Source organism: Lissotriton helveticus, chromosome 11, assembly GCF_964261635.1.
Source record: "Lissotriton helveticus chromosome 11, aLisHel1.1, whole genome shotgun sequence".
Lineage (NCBI taxonomy): Eukaryota > Metazoa > Chordata > Amphibia > Caudata > Salamandridae > Lissotriton > Lissotriton helveticus.
Genome location: NC_136072.1, coordinates 1080278321 through 1080297439, shown reverse-complemented (window position 1 = coordinate 1080297439; position 19119 = coordinate 1080278321). Strand labels below are relative to the sequence as shown.

General features: G+C 47.3%; 1 protein-coding gene across 2 annotated transcripts in view; it reads left to right on the top strand.

Moving 5' to 3' along the window:
- GCN1 (GCN1 activator of EIF2AK4) overlaps positions 1 to 19119 on the top strand; it is a 728660-nt gene that overhangs the window by 629418 nt on the left and 80123 nt on the right. For both annotated transcript variants that reach the window (XM_078667658.1, XM_078667659.1), the window contains exon 57: positions 13016 to 13234. In XM_078667658.1, coding sequence (XP_078523784.1) covers positions 13016 to 13234 — 219 coding nt within the window. The remainder of the gene's footprint in view (positions 1 to 13015; positions 13235 to 19119) is intronic.

Here is a 19119-nt window from a genome sequence, read left to right as displayed (position 1 = left end):
AAGGACGTCTCATACAAAGGGGTTATCCCAAAAAACTTTTAAGGAACTCCCTTAAAAGAGCTTGGTGGACTCCTAGAGAGACCCTATTGGAAAAGAAAGTCAAACAAGATCTCAAAAGAATTGTCTGCGTCACTACATTCTGCCCAGCAGCCAATCCATATAAAAAATTGATTCTTTCCAATTGGCACTTAATCAAAGATCTCCATGAGGACTTTATGTCCCCCCCTCTATTTGCTTATAAAAAAGAAAAGAGCATAGCAAATCATGTCATCAGAGCGGCTCTTCCCACAACTAAGGCACCTACTTTGCAAAGCCTATTCGGACTTCCACCAATCAAGGGCCATCACAAGTGCGGAACTTGCACTTGTTGCGATGCAACTATTGAAGAATCGGTTTTCTGTATGAATGACATCTATTGGAAACACGAAACATTTACAAATTGTAAAAGCAAAGATGTAGTCTATGCCATTGTTTGCCCGTGCCCACTAGTGTACATTGGGAAAACTACACAGGAAGTCCGACACAGGATCACTCAGCACAAATCCAGGATCAAGAAAGGAGTAGAAAATGCCCCACTGGTCAACCATTGGTCCAGGATGAAACATGAGCAAGCTGATCTAAAATGGACTGTTATCTCGAAAATCGAGAAGGATCCGAGAGGAGGAGACATGGACGCGAGATTGTCTCAACGTGAGGCTCTGCTCATTATGAAATTTAATACAGCGTCCAAAGGCCTTAATGAGATTGCTGAAATCTACAGAAATCCCAGCTAAATTGTATAGCTTAGTTCAAAAAACCTTGTTTTCCTTCCAAATTGTAGTTCCAGGCGGAATTTATAAACTACATGTCCCATACTGCCATGGGGCTATTTAACAGGAAGTTGCCCTTCTAGACGGCAGCGTGTACTCCGCCACTCGCGTTTTGGAAACAAGGACAGACGCCTGTTCCACACTGGTACGTCCCCAGGCTCTCGTTTGAGCTAGATAACACACAAGTGTTCTCACCATCGAAACTTATGCCCCCCTCCGCTTTTGTTTCAGCAAATCAATACCGTCCCCCTTATTGAAGGACGAGCAGGGAATCTCCGGCTAGCGTTAAGCTGGCTGAAGCGCAGGTAAGAATCCCGCGTAGGAACACTTAGTCTGAATGAGGCAGCGGGAGTGCGTCATAATTAAAACTGCACTTGTATTTCTTTTTGTTTCTAGCCACTGTGAGCTTTCTACTATGTCTTCGCATTCTGATTTGCCGCTCTTTGAATATTGACGAATCTTTGGTTCATTGGCTAAGGTAGGATGTGGCTTCCACTGGGTTTGAACCTCTTAGTTAGAATCGTGTTTGATCCTGTCCCCCTCCTAAGTTCGTCTCTTTTTACTTTTTGCAGAACCAATTGGTCCTGAGGAGAACCCCCCTAATAAGTGGGGTTTGAAACGCGTCGACCACTTCACCCCCGTTTTTTGGTCTTCACTTGCTGATCTAAAGATAGATTAACGTTAAAGTTGTTGTGAGAATGATTTTCCCCGTGTAAATATACCTAAAAGAAAAAAAACGCATCATTCCAAGGGATTCTCTCCAATCTATGTTTTGACCAAGACGTGGTTCCATTTGGATTTTCTTGTTTCTTTATGTTTCACTGATTACTGTTTTTTATGTATGAATGTTTGTGTATGACTGGACGGCCATGATTGATTGAATGTCTGAAATATTCACGTTTTGTACTTATTGTATATATGAAACTGTTTGCTTTTCCTTGCACTCATAAAAAACAAAACAAAAAATAATTTAAAAGAAAAAAAAACTTGATACATTGCTAAAAGAAATCAAGCAGGTGGTATTGCTTTTTTCAAACCCCTATTGTCCCCCTAAGTTTTGTGGACCAACTTTGTCTCAGCATTGGCGTTCGTGTTGTTTTTCTAGTTTAATTGGGCTCAGCCTTGCTGAGTTAGGAGTCAGGACCCTGTTTAGTTGTTTTGGAATTTCCAAGGCGGCACTCGCTCGAAGTCGCTTTTTGTCGCGAGTGGAGTTGCGGTCTGTTATACGCCATTCTGCCTATACCACTTCTGCCCAGAGTGCTGAAAATCAGGCACGACCAGGCCCATGTCATTCTTATGGCTCCGAACTGGGCTCGAAGAGTATGGTATCCCGAGCTACTCAGTATGAGCATGTATCCCCGATCCATCTGCCGCTTTGGGAGGATCTTCTGTCGCAGCAGCAGAGGACGGTCCTCCACCCGAACCTGTGCAGCCTCCACCTCCATGCGTGGAGATTAAGCAGCGACAGTTCACACCTCTCGATCTTCCTCCCGAAGTCTGTGATGTCATTCTGGTAGCCAGGTGTCCCTCCACACCAACGGTATACGCCTGCAGGTGGAACAGGTTTGTGGCATGGTGCACAGCAAAGGCTGTGGATCCCCTTTCTGCCCCTCTTTCTGAGGTTCTTCTGTTCCTTCTCTCTTTGGCCCAGCAGGGCTCTGCTCTGGGCACTATCAAAGGCTATCTTTCGGCCATCTCCGCCTTTCTACGGCTTCCAGATCAGCCTTCTCTTTTTAAGTCCCAGGTTGTTAACCGTTTCCTTAAAGGTATTACGCATACGTTTCCACTCGTACCCTTCATAATACCTCAGTGGGACTTAAGTCTTGACTGTTCTGATGTGCGCTCCCTTTGAGCCCCTTCATAACTGTCCCCTACGTCTACTCACTTTAAAGACTGCTTTCCTGGTGGCTATCACATCTGCCAGAAGAGTGAGTGAGCTCCAGGCTCTTTCTTTCAAACCTCCTTTCCTTTCTGTTAATCAGGTCCAGGTGGTTATCAGGAACCGTGCTTCTTTCTTGCCAAACGTTGTCACGCCCTTCCACATCGGGCAGACAATCACTTTGTCCACCTTCTTTCCGCCTCTGCATCCTTCAAGGGAAGAGGAGAGGCTCCACCGTCTGGATCCAAAACGTGCGCTCGCTTTCTATCTGCAGCGTACACAGCAGTACCAGGTGGATGTTTATCTCTTCGTTGGCTACGTGGAAGCCAAAAAAGGTCAGGCTGTGCACAAACGGACCATCTCTCGGTGGGTTATTCTGTACATCAAAGCATGTTACTCCTCGGCCAAAAAGGAACCTCCTGGTGGGCTGCGTGCCCATTCGACCAGGGCAACTGCAGCCACTACTGCCTTGGGACGTGGCGTTCCCTTGCAGGACATTTGTCAGGCAGCTACGTGGGCCTCGCTACACACGTTTACCAAGCATTAGTCCCTTGACAGTCCGGTCCGGAGAGACGGCTTCTTCGGCCGTTCTGTTCTCCGTGACTTTCTGGTGTAATTTTGTGCACAGACCCACCTCCGCGGTTGGTATTGCTGGGGTATCTATTTGAAGGTAAGGAATCTATCACTAACGTGTCTCTTTCAGATGCACAAGTTACTACTTGTGTAACTATATATCTGTAAGAGACAGTAGTTAGTGATAGATTCCTTACCACCCCTCCCATCCTCCCCGTTCTGCGAACTGATTACTAGGGTTAAGGTCATCCCTTTCAGGGCCCTAGTTTTATGCACCAATGGTCAGTATCTTGCATGGCTCTGCGTTCCTGGCGCGGAAAGTCGTGTGCAGAACTGAGGTCCGCGCGCATGGGGGCTGCCTAGGTACTCTTTGTGACGTCATCTCGGCGCTGACGATGCCAGTGACGGACGCGGAGCAGCAGGACGCCACCTACTGACGCACAGGGATACGGCTAAGCAAAACTTTCCGGATCCAGTCTGACGCCTGGGGATATTCTAAGGTAAGGAGTCTATCACTAACTAATGTCTCTTACAGGTATATCGTTACACAAGTAGTAACTTGTGCGTTAGCATCGCTCTATGGCACTTTCGGTGCTCTAGCTTTCCTCTTTTTGCGCCAGGATCCAACCACTGTGTGGCACGCTTCTTTGTGTGGGCGTAACCTGGAAATGCACCCTGGTATAATTGCTATCATAGGGGGTTTGCGGTTTTTCTTCCACTGCTGTGGTGCTGGTTCTCCCCTCCCCTTTCGGGGTTCGAGTATCAGTTTTTCATACTTTAGCCCTTACTGGGTTTGTCGTTAAAGATGGCGGCTTCGCCCTCTGCCTCTCTACTGTTTATTGCCTTGCACTGTAGTGTAGTTCCTATTATCCCAATAGGCTCTGCGCATTGGAATAATACCTTCAATAGTAAAGGCCTAGACCAGACGTTAACTAGGTCTACTACTGTCGATATTAGACTTAAAGTTTTGGGTTTGCCAGCTAGCTCAGAGTTCACTAGAAACTTTCTCGAATGTTCAGGAAAGAATTAACTTCCCTGATTAGACAAGAAGGGATTTAGTTTCTGACAACCATAGAACATGACAACTTTGCTCTCCCCTAATCAAGAGTATATCTCGAGAGTCGTGTGAACAAAAGGCAATTTATTTTACTCAGTCAGTACGTGCATTCTTAGTCTCATCAGATTGTAGAGAAAAGGAAGAGACAAGCGTGTTCAATAAAAAGGTGTTATTTATTGATCAGTCTCTTTTCTCATACAAGAGAAATGGATCGATATTATTGCAATACTTATAGCTAAGTAAAGTGCATACATTAAAAGCAGAAGTATAAAATAATACTGTAAAAACATTGATATGGTTTCTAAGCCATATGATGTTTTAAAATGATTAAAATATATTACATACACATATACATTTGACTAAACGTACTCAACTGGTGTTTCTAAATACGCCTACCCCGTGTACCTGACCTAAGCCTAATACGTGGGCGGGAATAGAAAGTTACAGTTTAAGTTAAGTTTGTTTTTGCCAAGTGACTGACTAAAGAATTCTCTGTGAGGGGTTATTCAGTTCTGTACCTGGAAGTTAGGATGAATGAGGGATGGTATCTCTCTCTCTGGTCTCGATATTCCAGGCTGCCTGCGAGGGCTACCCAGAAGCGCCGGTGCTGGATTTCTCGGCAGGAGAAAGCAGCGCGTCTCGTTCTCAGCGCGTCAGGAAGGCGGGGCTGCGCCAGCGGGGTCTGCTCTGCTCTGGGCTTCGGCAAGTATGGCTGCTCCGTCTCGTCACCACCGCGTGTGTTTGCATAGGGCAATATCGGTAATATTTATACCTTTAAGGTGCCGAGATTGACGTAAGGATGGACATAGATACGTCAATAAGGATGTCATACGACTTGCTCGTTAGCACATTCTTTTGCTGAAGTTCTCGGTGAAATCAAAGCAATGGCCGCAGGGTTTTGCCCAGGTTGTCATAGGTTTGATTTGTTTAGAGAACTCCGTATGCCTTATCAGGGGCTGGAGGAATATCGCTTGTCTAATTAGATCGGAAGCGTTATGACCTAATCAGATAACACGTTCCTGTGCCGTAGTGTGGCTGCGTCAGATAACGGTATCTGCATCATGGGGGTTTTCTGCCTCATGGGCTGACTGCTAGTTAACTTGTTGGTTTGTTAACCAGAATAGGGTCAGGAATAGGGGGATCGATTCAGAACCTATAGGAATACATCACAGCACCCTGGGTTTTTTGGTACTTTCCCAACAGGAGTTTTTTAACATTCCCTGCTGTTTTCCGCGCAGGTATTTTCAACACTCCTGCTTGGGTTCTTGCTGTCACCACTCTCAAGGTGAGTGTTCTCTTTTGGACCCCTAGAACATTCAGTTGATCATGCATGTTTCTGGCTGTTGTGTTTAGCTCCGTCTCCTCTATCTTACGGGCGACTGTTGCGCCTCCCAGGCAAGGGGCTCTCTCGTTTACTGGTCTGAACATTGTTCTATCCACTTCTACCTTCTCATGAATGTTTGTACTTTTCACTTACCCTAGTCTTCTTGTTTGACGCTTCATTTTTTAGCGTATTTCTTTTGCCTCTATATCTACGCTCTGCTGTTACACAGCAAAATTGTGCTGTCCATGTTTCTTCATTCGGTGCCATGGTCCTTGACCCAGTCTGCTCGCCTACGAGCTCCTAAGCAGGTGTCCAGCTTGCCTGGTGCACCTATTTTGGCTGGTTGCCTACTTATTATGGCGTATCTCGCATCAGAACTGCTCATGTAACCCTACAAAACGGTTCTTGTTACACTTCATGTGCTTTGCCCGTCCATACAGTATGCTTCTGTTTTGTCCAGTTTTCCACTTGGCTATCATTTTTACTATATTCCTGTTTTGGGTGCTTCTGCTGGTTGCCGTCAGCCTTTTCACATGCCTGGTAACGGAGTGACTCTCCAAAGGCGTGTCTTCTGTTTCTAGTACCTCTGGCACTTTCTGATCATGGATCGGCATCCTGCCAATAATGTCCCAGGTATTTGGCTGGTACAGGATTCCACAGTGCTTTTTTCCACTGTTGTACATACTGGACCGTTATGTCTTGACTCTGTCATGCCAGTTGTCTTCCCTCTGGGTTTTATTTACGGTAAGTACGTCCGATCCTGAGGATGCATCAGACCCTGGGTTCAGTTCCACTTCTCGCGAGGTCATGAACTTTCCCTGTCACACAGGCATATCTAGCATATGTTTTCTTTCTCTCACCCGGTGTATATACGGGTGTTTTCGTGCTGTCCTTACTGAGCTTCATGGTCTGGTGTAGCTGTGCTGACTTGCAGTCCCCACCGTGGGTCGTCACCTTGTTGACTGTTACGTTGCCTCAGCAACTTATTGGGGTTTAGTCGCAGACCCGCCTACCCTATAGGTATGGCTTTGGTATCTATTCTACGTTAAGGAATCTATCAGATGAACAAGTTACTTACCTTCGGTAACAATGTATCTGGTAGAGACATAGTCTAGCTTCAGATTCCTTAACGCCCGCCCGTCCTCCCCGTTCTGCGAGGACCTTATCTGATAGAGACTACTAGCCGCAGATTCCTTAACATAGAATTATCCCAAGGCATCAGACTGAATCCAGAAAATCTTTTGCCACAGCATCCCTTCGCACCGGGGAGACGGCATCACGCGACTCAACCCAGGAGTCATCCGCGTACGTGACGTCAGCGAGGTCACATAAGTCCCACCCCGGCGCGCCTACGTCAGTTTCTTTCTTTTCTTTTCCGCGTGCAACGCTGATCCAATTCGTGCTCGGGCCTGTTTTGGCCTTTCCCTTGACTATTGAGTGTGTTTGCGGGAACAGTGTGAGAAGTGCCATCTTTCTTGCATTGGTATGTCCCCACTTTTTTCTGACTGCCGATGTGCTTTGACTGAGTGTGCCCTGGGCTCCTGCCAACCAGTTACCCAGGCCCTATGTTCCTTCCCTAAAACTGTGTTGAAACTAAAACCCAATTGGCATCTCTGGCCACCTGTCAGCCCCTAGTAAATGGTACCCTAGCTACCCAGGGCATGGTGACCAGAGAAGACCCCTAAGGACTGCAGCACTTATTGTGCCACCCTTAGGGGCCCTGTACCCTGGCACCCACACACTGCCTTTGCAGGCTGAGTGCCTAAGTACAGAACTAAACAAAGAGTCGACATGGCACAGATCCCTGTGTGCCATGCCCACAAACCCACTGCCCTGAAATACATCAGTCACCCCTCTAGCTGGGTGCCCTATGCCAGTGGTGTAGGCACAGGTGCATGATTCCTGTGCCCCTACAGTACCCAGGGCCATTCCTGGGCCCTGTAAGTGCAGTGATGCCATTAAGAGTATATGGTGCTGGGAGGTCGACATTACGAACTCCACAGCACCATAATGCCTACACTGAAGACTGACAAGTTTGGTATCAAACTACTCAGCACATTAAATCCACACTGATGCCAGTTTGGGATTTAATGAAAAATGCACCACAGAGGGCATCTTAGAGATGCCCCCTGAAACCTAACCACAATCCACGTCTGGACTCAGAGGCTGCCTAGGCTGCCACACAGCAGACATGTTGCTGGACCCCTGGGTGGAGAGCCCCCCGCTCTCCTGGGCCTGCAACAACGCGCATCCTGGGCAAGGTGCTAGGTCTCCTCCCCCCAGGATGGGCAGGGGGGAGCTTCAAAGGCCTGCCCGCCTCTGTGAGCTTCTCCTGACCATTTGCTGTACCCAGCAACTGGCCCCCACCAGTCCTGACCCCTGCTCTGGCGGGTAGACTGGTGGGAAATCCTACGTCCGGAAGGGGGGGTGCCAGCCTGTGCCAACCCCACTACTCAGGTGGGGGAGACGAGGTGAAGCATGACCCCGGGCTCTGGCCATCTTGATGATGGGGAGCCCTGCCCTATCACAGCTAGGCTCCTGCCCCCCACCCACAGGAGAGGACCAGGCTCGGGGGTTGTACCCTCCCCAGGACAGGGACCTATTGGTCCCTGTCCTTGCCCTACCTGTAACGCCCCTAAATTTAGTATTTAGGGGCTCCCTGAACCTTCCTTCCTCAGATCCCGATAAGAAAAGAAGAAAGAAGATCAAGAATAAGACCCGCCGTGCAGCTGCTAATAACAGGACGACCACAACTGACTTGGCCCTAGCCCTACCGGCCTGTCGGTCCTGGAACCTGCTCCTGCCTAATCCCGGCGACTCCTGCGGACAGCATCCTTGGGACCCCCAGAGGACCTTCCTGCCTTGCCCCTCTCGAATTGGGACTCCCATCAGCAGAGGCTCTGGTGCCAGCCAGGAAGCTCCGGACCAGCCCACTCTGCACCCGGCAAGCCCGGCCCATGCCCGAGTGATCCAAGACCACAAGGACGTCCCCCCGGCGACTGGGAAAAGAAGTCCAGTGCCCAAAGACTCTCCTCGACAAACCAGACGACGCCTGCAGGCTCAGAACCAGGGCCCCCCCAACCGCGACCAGCTACGGGTAAGCTTTTCCGACCCTCAAAGACACCCCTGCACCCAGCACCCTGCGCCTTCCTTTGGGGTACCTACCTGTGCTCCAAGATCCCAACTTACTTCTCGAAGTGGTGGTCGCCCCTGAAGAGTCTCCGTCCCCAAGCCTGCAGCCTTTGTTCATCTTTTACCTTTCCCATTGAATAACATTGAGCGCCCGACGGCTCAAAAGCACCCTGCACCCAGCCGCCCGAGTGCCGCTGGCCGTGCCACCTTTGTCCTATCCTACTTCCCTCTTTGCCCTGAACAAGTGACCAGGAGCCCAGCTCCCACAGCCGCGTGGCCTGCTAGCCAGCAGCCACCAACCGGAGGCCCCCTGCCCACCATTGGATAACATTGGGCCTAACTACCTCTGCACCCGGCCGCCCCTGTACCACTGAGGGTGAACCAACTGTACCTACCTGACCCAGGGGGACCAGAGTCTAAGCCCAGAACCTTAACTTCACTAGTCGAGTACTCACCTGGAAACTGGTAACTCACTTACCTGCCATTGAATAACATTGACTGGTTTGACTCGAAAAATCTTCTAAGTGTGAAGTTTTGAAAACTTAAAATAATCATATAAAATCAACCGAGTTCCGAAGTACTCACCTGGGATCAGGAGAGAAGCTAGTACTGTACCTTGTAGCCCAGTACTGAACTGCAAAAGTAATCCTAACCCAGTTTACTAGTAACCTGTATTTTCTCCATAGGAATCCATTACCTGCTTTTCTATGAAATTTCTTCTGTCTACTTTTAAAAACTTGAAATATTCTTTAAAAATCATACGAAATACTGAAACGTAATTACCTGTTTTAAGTTGAGACCCCAGTGCTGGACCCAGGAGCCCAGTACTGGATTACAAAAGTAACAAGATCATACTTTACCTGCAACCTGAATTTTCCCCCCTTGGATAACATTGCCAGATTTCCCTTGAAAAGTTTCTAAGTGTGAACTTTTGAAATAGCTTTTTATTCCTTAAAGTTTTTACTAAATTGTTTCCAGCTTAGATCCCAAGACTGAATCTAGGATCCAGTCCTGGGATTACAAAAGTAATCTATTAAGTAATTACCTGCATTTATGTAGAAAACCCCCCATTGAGCTCAATGCTAAATTGTGTTTAGAATTGTGTTGCCTACTGCAACCCCTGTACCTATTGTGATTACAGTTTGTTGCCTTTCTGCAAAGTACTCATCTGAGATCACTCATATTGAGAAAAGTATATTTTTACACCTGTTGGTTCTAAAAATAAAACAACTATATCTGTTGATATAAAAATAATTGGCCTTGAGTGTGTGAAAACCTTTGCTGACTGAGTGTGTACAACAAATGCTTTCCACTGTCCTCTGGTACTGCCTTACTGCTCGACCAAGCTACCACTTTGGAGAGTAAGGTCAGCCCTGACTTTAACCTCTGTTATACCTCTGGGGTTTGTGGACTCTATACACACTGTACCTTATTCTGGTCCAGTATATATAGAGCCACTTTCTCACACCATCCCTATCTCAACAGTATCTAGGTGCCACAATAGATACATCCAAAGCAATTGCATACCCCAATCTCACAAGGATACAAGGTATGCAAGCTTTTATACAAAAATTCCAACCACAACACTCACGACCAGCTCGAGTGTTCATGCAATTAATAGGAATGATGGCATCTTGTATTTTCATAGTACCATACACAAGACAACAAATGTGCCCCATACAAGAGTGCTTGGCAAGTCAGTGGAATCAGGCTCAACAACAAGTAACAGATCTGGTGGTGATAGACGACCGGACATATCGCTCTCTGCAATGGTGGAACACCAAACACCTTTCCAAGGGCCGGCCGTTCATAGAGCCTGTTCCGCAGGTGGTGCTACCCACAGACGCATCTCTCACAGGATGGGGAGTGCATCTAGAGAAACACAGTACAAGGTACATGGACACTGCAACAAAAGTTACTCCACATAAATCATCTGGAGTGGTTGGCAATTTTCCTAGCTCTAAAATCTATTCAACATTACCTATCAAAAAAGGCTGTAGTGGTCCGTACAGACAATATGACGGCCATGTACCACATCCAAAAACAAGGAGGAACACACTCCGTACAGCTCTCCTGGCTGGCGCAGAGCATATGGAGGTGGACCATTCCTCAAAATATTTTTCTGTTAGCAGAACATCTACCAGGAGTTCACAATAAAGTTGCAGATCTGTTAAGTCGTCAAAGACAACAGATACACGAGTGGGAACTTCATCTGCAGGTTCTTCAATCATTCTTTCACAATAGGGCACAACCAGAGATAGATCTCTTTGCCACACACCGCAACTCCAAATACCCAAGCTTCGCCGCCAGATACCCACACCCATTGTCCAAAGGCAATGCAGTATAGATGAGCTGGTCAAAAAATGTGCGTACGCTTTTCCACCTCTCCCGCTAATTCCATTAGTGGTACGCAAGCTACAGCAACATTCCCTCACATTGATTCTCATAGCACCAACGTGGGCAAGACAACCGTGGTACACCACACTACTAGAGCTATCAGTAGTACCACATCAAAAATTGAAACTCTCTCCACACCTACTAACACAAAACCATGGAGAGATCATGCATCCAGACCCAATGCAGCTCAATCTAGCGATTTGGCTCCTGAGGTCTTAGAATTCGGATACCTCAATGTTCCGCCTGATTGTATGAATGTCATAAAAGAAGCAAGACGCCCCACCACTAGAGCATGCTACGCAGCCAAGTGGAAAAGGTTTGTTGTGTATTGCACAAACAACATTAACCCATGTTAGATGTTTCTATGCAAAATATCATGCTACCTACTCCATCTACAAAGATGTAATTTAGCGTACTCTTCAATCAGATTACATCTTGCTGCTATAGCAGCTTATCTTCAAAACAGACAACATTTGTCATTGTTTAGAGTACCTGCCATCAAAGCGTTTATGGAAGGATTAAAAAGAATAATTCCTCCCAGAATACCACCTTCTCCGGTATGGAATTTAAATATTATTCTCACTAGACTTAGGCATTTGGGCCATTACATAAGTGTTAGTTACAGTTCCTTACTTGGAAAGTTGCATTTCTAGTTGCTATTACCTCACTCAGAAGAGTAAGTGAGATTCAGGCATTAACAATTCAAGAACCATTTATACAACTACATCACAACAAAGTGGTTCTTAAAACAAACCCTAAATTTCTGCCAAAAGTCATTTCACCATTTCACCTCAACCAATCTATTGTGTTGCCAGTATTCTTTTCCCAACCACAGACAGTTGCAGAAAGAGCTCTACACACATTAGAGGTAAAAAGTCACTCCTCTAATAAATTGATAGTACAAAACCGTTTCGTAAAACAAAAAAACCTAGGGCTCATTCTACCCGTAAATTAGGGGCATCTATGGCATTCCTAGGAAATATACAATTAGATGATATATGTAAGGCAGCTACATGGTCTACACCGCACACATTTACAAAACACTATTGTGTAGATGTGCAGGCAAAACAACAAGCTACTGTGGGCCAGGCTGTACTCCAAAACATTATTTCAAACTACAGCAACAGATACAGGTGGTCGGTGCTAAAGGAGAAAACTGCTGTGCAATCGATGCAATAGTGTGTGCCCTGCAGCCCATATGCCTCGAACGGAAAATGCTACTTACCAGTATGCATCTGTTCTTGGCACGTAGGGCTGCAGAATCACAAGCGCCCACCCACCTCCCCGGCTACCTATATCTGTTCCAGTAATATCTTAATTAGATATACAATACATGGACATCATTATCTATACTCATACTACTCCATCATTTGCCCAATGGCGAAAACAATCTGAAGATGGAGTCGATGCCCATGCGCACTACGATCTACAGGAAGAGTCATCCAACAGACAAAGACTCTTCCAAGACAAAAACAAAGTGTAATCATCCGGGCCCACCACCAGATGGTAATCTATGCAATGTCAAGAACAGATGCATACTGGTAAGTAGCATTTTCCATTTTGCTCAGTTGAACTTTTTTTGTTCCACCGTCACTCGCTAATCTAGTTCATGGAGCCTTTAAGGTCACTGCTTAGTGATATTTCTAATTATCCAATACACAATAACGCCTCCCTACATTTGTGGTAGTTTTTTCCTGAGATTGGTTGATGCTTTCATTCATTTGATTGTTAGCAACGCAATTCCACATACAATGAACTGCTTAGTAAAAATTGTGGAAATGGTTTGTCTTGCAAGTTAACTGTGTTTATGGCAATTATTGTGAAAAGCCTCTTTTTCACCTTAGTGTCTTCAGAACCCATCCAGTGACATCAAGTTGGCTGCAGAGAAAATGATCTGGTGGGCAAACAAGGATGAACTCCCTCCATTGGATCCTCAAACCATTAAGCCTCTCCTGAAGGCACTCTTGGATAATACGAAGGACAAAAATACAAGTGTACGGGCTTACAGCGACCAAGCCATAGTCAACCTACTGAAGATGAGGGCAGGAGAACTAGTGCTTCAGGTAAGTCAGATATAGACCATTATCAGGAGAAACTCAATTTCTGCTCTTTATTTTTGGTTGTGTTTCTTTGTGTCTTTTATGCAGTCACCTTTACTTGCTGTACAGAACAAAGAAGGTTGGTGTGTTTTGTTTTTGTGAGTGATGGTATGTGTGTTGGTCACTTGTTTTTTCTTTTAATCTCTATCAAAGTTGCCCTTTGGAAAAACAGCTTTAGTCAGAATGCAAAAGTGAAGCTTGATTTCAAGCTGGATTTGTTAAATTCAAGGCCACCCCTGCTTCTTTGTTTTTTTTGCCAGGTGCCTTTGATTAAAAAATAATCTAATCCATTTTAGTCCTGTTTATAACCAAAGGTTTCCACCCACCTCATGCCTTTTTCAAGCTCTTAAAAGAGACTTGGAATTTCTTCTACATTTTACAAGGCATACGTTTGGAAACTGAAAGGAAGGGCTTTTCCAAATATGTTTTTAAAGCAGAGAAATCCAGTTATGGACATTTTCTGTGGGAGGAAAATTGCTTTTACCAAAGACATAAGTAAAGGGAGCTGTGAGTGGTCAAAGGCGCAGGGAAGAAAATGGTGCTCAGTTTTTAACATGGGTAAATTTCAGATTCTAAACGCTAACTGAAAATGCGACAAGTCATTAAGCAAAGACAAAGGGCATTAGCCAAACTTTATGCTTTGCCATTGGTGAACAGGATTGTCAACAATAAATAGAATGCTTTTTGCCATTAAACAGTATCTGCAACCAAAAACAAACCAAATTGGCCAGCTCTGGATTTATGATGTTTATGCACAGAAGCTGTCACAATGGATTTCAGTTAACACATTGCGGAGCAGTAAAATAAAATAAAAATTGGCTATGTTTTGGGGACTGCTAAGGTTATTTCTTGTCCATTTCAGTCGTTCTTGGTTTACTGGAGAAGTCTGTTATTTAAGTCCTCTACTGTTCTAGGAGTTTTGAAAGGGGTAGACCCATTTGTTTTCTGCTTCACCCTTATTTATGCCATAGTAGGACCTTAATTTGGTACTCACTTTTCTAATATAACAATAATAAAAAAACAACACTCCTTTGTCAGTCTGTGTATTTATATTAAAAGCATAATAGTGTCACCAAATTCATAAGAATGAATACTCATGAAGAGAGAGTACTTACAGACTCTTTGGCTTTATTACAAAAATTAATAAAATAGTGTATATACAACCTTATCAGCAAATCCCATCCATCAGCCCTTCAAAACAGATAATCAAATACAAGAAAGAGACAGTAATATGGATGTTATTGTAAAGAAAGAGAAAGGGTGTTCAACATAGAGCATAACAAAGAGGCTATATCCTCAAAGTACTTCAAAGAGAAATGCTTAAGGTAACCATTCCCAGCATGGGTCTACCTCTTAGATGTTTTGATTAGTTGCTGTTTTGGTCATTATTACATTTTATACAGAACCATCATCAGGAATAGGCAAGGGTCAGAAATCTCTTTTTAAGGAGATTGTGGTTAGAAGATTCTAAAAAGTGTAGTTTACAAGCTGTTTCTACTCCCTCATATAGACTGGATTACACCTATTATTCACATTTGTTTTTACATGGGCATAAAACCCGTGAGATGGTGCCACAAAACATACCACAGTGTAATCAATCATTTATATTGTGGCCATATTTGAACAATATTGCAGAACTTAAACTCTAGACACTCTCTCACAAAACATATTCATCCTTTGAAAAGTTGTTTTATTATAAATTAATATATTAGAAAATGTAAACAAAATGTTGGCCACAAATGTATAGATACATACGAATATAATATGCATCAATCACATTGTTGGTATATAACAAGGCTTTTTTAAACAATCAACATCAAAACATTTTCAGTTAATTAAAGCAAAGTTTCACAGTTATAATTGGCAGTGGGAGTATGATTCAACGAGGCATTCGAGATTCTCATCCTTGTCTGTCTCATGCATGCAATCTTGACATAGAGTACTCACACCAAAAGTAGAATTTCACTGAAGCCATGTCTCCCAGAGTGAGATTCCCAGACTTGTACAATGCAACCAAAATATCCCATATGTGCAGCATCAATCCTATGCCCTTTAGGAAGCAGACCAGATTAATATTGGAAAGCAAATCCTTATTATTTGTGTATTCATCCTGTCTTGAAAGAAGAACAGATACATACTTGCACTTAGAGGAAAAATAATTCTTGTTTGACAACTAAAACACGCATTCTGAAAGAGACACGTTAGCGATAGATTCCTTACCTTAGAATATCCCCAGGTGTCAGACTGGATCTGGACAATTTTGCTTAGCAGTACCTCTGCGCATCAGTAGGTGGCGTCCTGCGGCTCCACATCCGTCACTGGCGTCGTCAACGCCAAGATGACGTCACGGAGGGTAGGCCTAGAGACCCTTACGGGTGATTGTGCGCTTTACAAATGTGGACTTTTAGGCGCCACCCATGCACGCTGTCAGTTCTTTCTTTTTCAGCGCCAGTAAGCGCAGATCCGGATTGAGCACGTACCTTAGTCACTTTTTGACTGCTATTTTGAGACTTTTGACCCCCCCTTTTTCTCCTGGTGCACGTAGGGATGACCGGCTTTGTCTTGTGGGGCCTGTCGCTGTAATATGTTGGTGGCGGACCCCCACGATATTTGCCTCTACTGCCTGGAGACCGACCACGACTCCCGGGACTGTCGAGCCATGGCCCCCAAGGCCTTGCGGGAGCTGCATAGGAAATTGCTGGAGGTCCAGCATTAGTCACGCTGCCGCTCCAGGTCTAGGGGCCGTTCCCGGGACCGCTCACGGGATCAAAGCCGTCGCTCCTCGGGCTCCAAGTCTTCGCCTTTGGATTCCGGAAAGCGACGCCGTAAAAAGAAGCATGTTCGCTCTCCAACGTCCCCCCGTCGCTCCTCATAGGCGGACGAGGGGGGCAGGGGTTTTGTCCCTGCAGTTCCTCTGGAGCCTGGGAGTCCCGCGGACTACCTGCCATACTCGGGTCCGTCGGTGACTCCCGAACAGATGCAAAAATTCCTTGCTGCCATGCACCACCTTTTTAGGCCTCGGGCTCCCGCCGGCGTCCCTTTGGTCCCCGTGTCCACATCCTGTTGGCCCGGCGGCTCCGCCACCGGCGCCTCCCTCGGCTCCACCCTCGGCAACGCACTGGGTGCTGTTTATCCCTCCCTTGCCCCGGTTCCTGGACCATTTTGTTCCGACCTGGGATCCGCATTGGGAGGCGGCGGCGATCCGGCCCTGGCCGGCGCCGTTCCCGACGCTGTTCGTCCCTTCTCTGGGTCCGGCTCTGCCGCCGCGACCGGCCCCCTCTACACCAGAGGCAGACGAAGACTGGGAAGGTCCGAGGACCCTCTTGCCCAGCAATGTGACTCCTGAGAGCCTGGTCATTCAGGCCTCGACGTCGCAGAGTGCCTTTCCCACAGCCCTGCCGGATAACGACTCTAAAAGACTGGGCCGTTTTGGTAAGCAGTTGTTCTCTTCAGCCAGCTTGGGGCTGTGGTCGGCCAAGTCCTTAGTTCTTTCTACTAAGAACCCGGAGACTCCTGGTTTTCGTTCCTTTCGTAGCCAAGGTAGAGGCACCCAGGCATGCCCATCCACCAAGCCTGTGCAGAACCAGCCTCAGCGCGGCCGTGGTTGCTGTTTCCACAGGGGCGGGGCGGGGAACCAGCGTGCGGGTCCGTCCACCTCCACCCCTTCCACCTCCGAACCTTCCCAATCTGAGCTTCGGGGAGCACCCCAGGCGGGTGGGTGGCAGGATTCGCCACCACCTTCCCCACTGGCACGAAATTACATCGGACAAGTGGATGCTGCAGATAATCTGCCAAGGTTACTCCCTTCCCTTTCAGTCCTTTCATCCAGCCATGCCACCTTGGTGCCACCGCATGTCGGGGGATCATTTGGTTTGTCTCCGACAGGAAGTCACGGCCCTCCTGGCCAAGGGGGCCATCGAGTGCGTTCCCCGGCAGGAAGTAGGCAGTGGTTTTTATTCCCACTACTTTCTGGTCCCTAAGAAGGACGGGGGGGCCTCTGGCTCAGGTCCTGACTGCTATCGACACTGGAGACTGGATGGTGGTGTTGGACTTGCAGGACGCTTATTTTCACATCCCCTTACTGCCGGCGCTACCTATGGTTCACGGTAGGCCGGGAGCATTTTCATTTTTCATTGCTCCCTTTTGGCCTTACCAGTGCCCCTCGGGTGTTTACAGAGGTGATGGCGGTGGTTGCAGCTCATCTGCGCAGGTCTGGGATCTCAGTCTTCCCCTACCTCGATGACTGGTAGTTGAAGGCGGGCTCGCCCCAGGCAGTCGTCCACCACCTCCAGACTACGGGCGACCTCCTGCACTTGGTGGGGTTCTCTATCAACATGCCGAAGTCGCACCTGAGTCCCTCTCAGAAGCTCCCCTTCATCGGAGCGGTTCTGGATTCAGCGTTGTTTCGGGTTTATCCTCTAGAGCAACGAGTCCGGGATATTCAGGCTATGATTCCGTTCTTTCAGCCTCTATCCTGGGTTTCGGTGAGGATGACCCTCCGGCTTCTGGGCCTGATGGCCTCCTGCACCCTGCTGGTGACACATGCCAGATGGCATATGCAGTGGGACCTGAAGTTCCAGTGGGCGCAACATCAGCGCAACCTGTTCGATCACGTTCAGATCTCGGAGGACACTGCACGACAATTGCAGTGGTGGCTCACGAATTACGATTGGGTCAATGGCAGATCCCTCTCCCTTCCCCAACCGGAGCACACGGTGTTGACGGAAGCGTCCCTCCTGGGATGGGGAAGCCACTTGGGAGAGGCGGAGATCAGAGGCCTCTGGTCTCCGGCGGAGTCCCGGCTCCATTTCAACCTTTTGGAGCTGAGGCGATCCGACTTGCACTGAAGGCATTCCTTCCCTCTGTCCGGGGAAGTGTATTGCAGGCGTTCACGAACAACACCACCCCAATGTGGTATTGCAACAAGCAGGGCGGGGTGGGGTCCTGGACCCTTTGGGAGGAGGCTCTGCGCCTCTGGACATGGCTGAAACATCAAGGCATTACCTTGGTGGTTCATCACCTGGTAGGTTCTCTGAACTCCAGGGCGGATAAACTCAGCCGCCGGTGCTTGATGGATCACGAATGGCGTCTGAACTCGAACGTGGCGCAAGGTCTCTTTCTGCAGTGGGAGATCCTTGGTTGGAACTGTTCGCCACCGAAGAGATCGCACAATGTCATCAGTTTTGCGCGTTGGAATTTCCAAGGCGGCGCTCGCTTAGAGACGCTTTTCGCCACGAGTGGAGCTGCGGTCTGTTGTACGCCTTTGCGCCTATACCACTTCTGCCCAGAGTGCTGAAGAAGATCAGGCGCGACCGAGCCCAAGTCATTCTGGTGGCTCCAGACTGGGCTCGAAGAGTATGGCATTCCGAACTACTCAGTATGAGCATCTTCGGGAAGATCTTCTGTCGCAGAAGCAGGGGACGGTCCTCCACCCGGACCTGTCCAGCATCCACCTCCATGCATGGAGATTGAGCGGCGACAGTTGACGGCTATCGACCTTCCTCCCGAGGTCTGTAATATCATTCTGGCAGCCAGACATCCCTCCACTAAAACAGTATACGCCTGCCGATGGAACTAATTTGTGGCATGGTGCACAGCAAAGGCTGTGGATCCCCTTCCTGACCCTCTTTCCGAGGTTCTTCTGTTTCTTTTGTCTTTGGCCCAGCAAGGCTCTGCCCTGGGCACTCTCAAAGGTTATCTTTCTGCCATCTGCCTTTCTACGGCTTCCTGATCAGCCTTCTCTTTTTAAGCCCCAGGTTGTTAATCGTTTCCTCAAAGGCGTTACACACACGTTTCCTCCTGTGCCTTTCATAATGCCTCAGTGGGACTTGAATCTTATCTTGACTTAT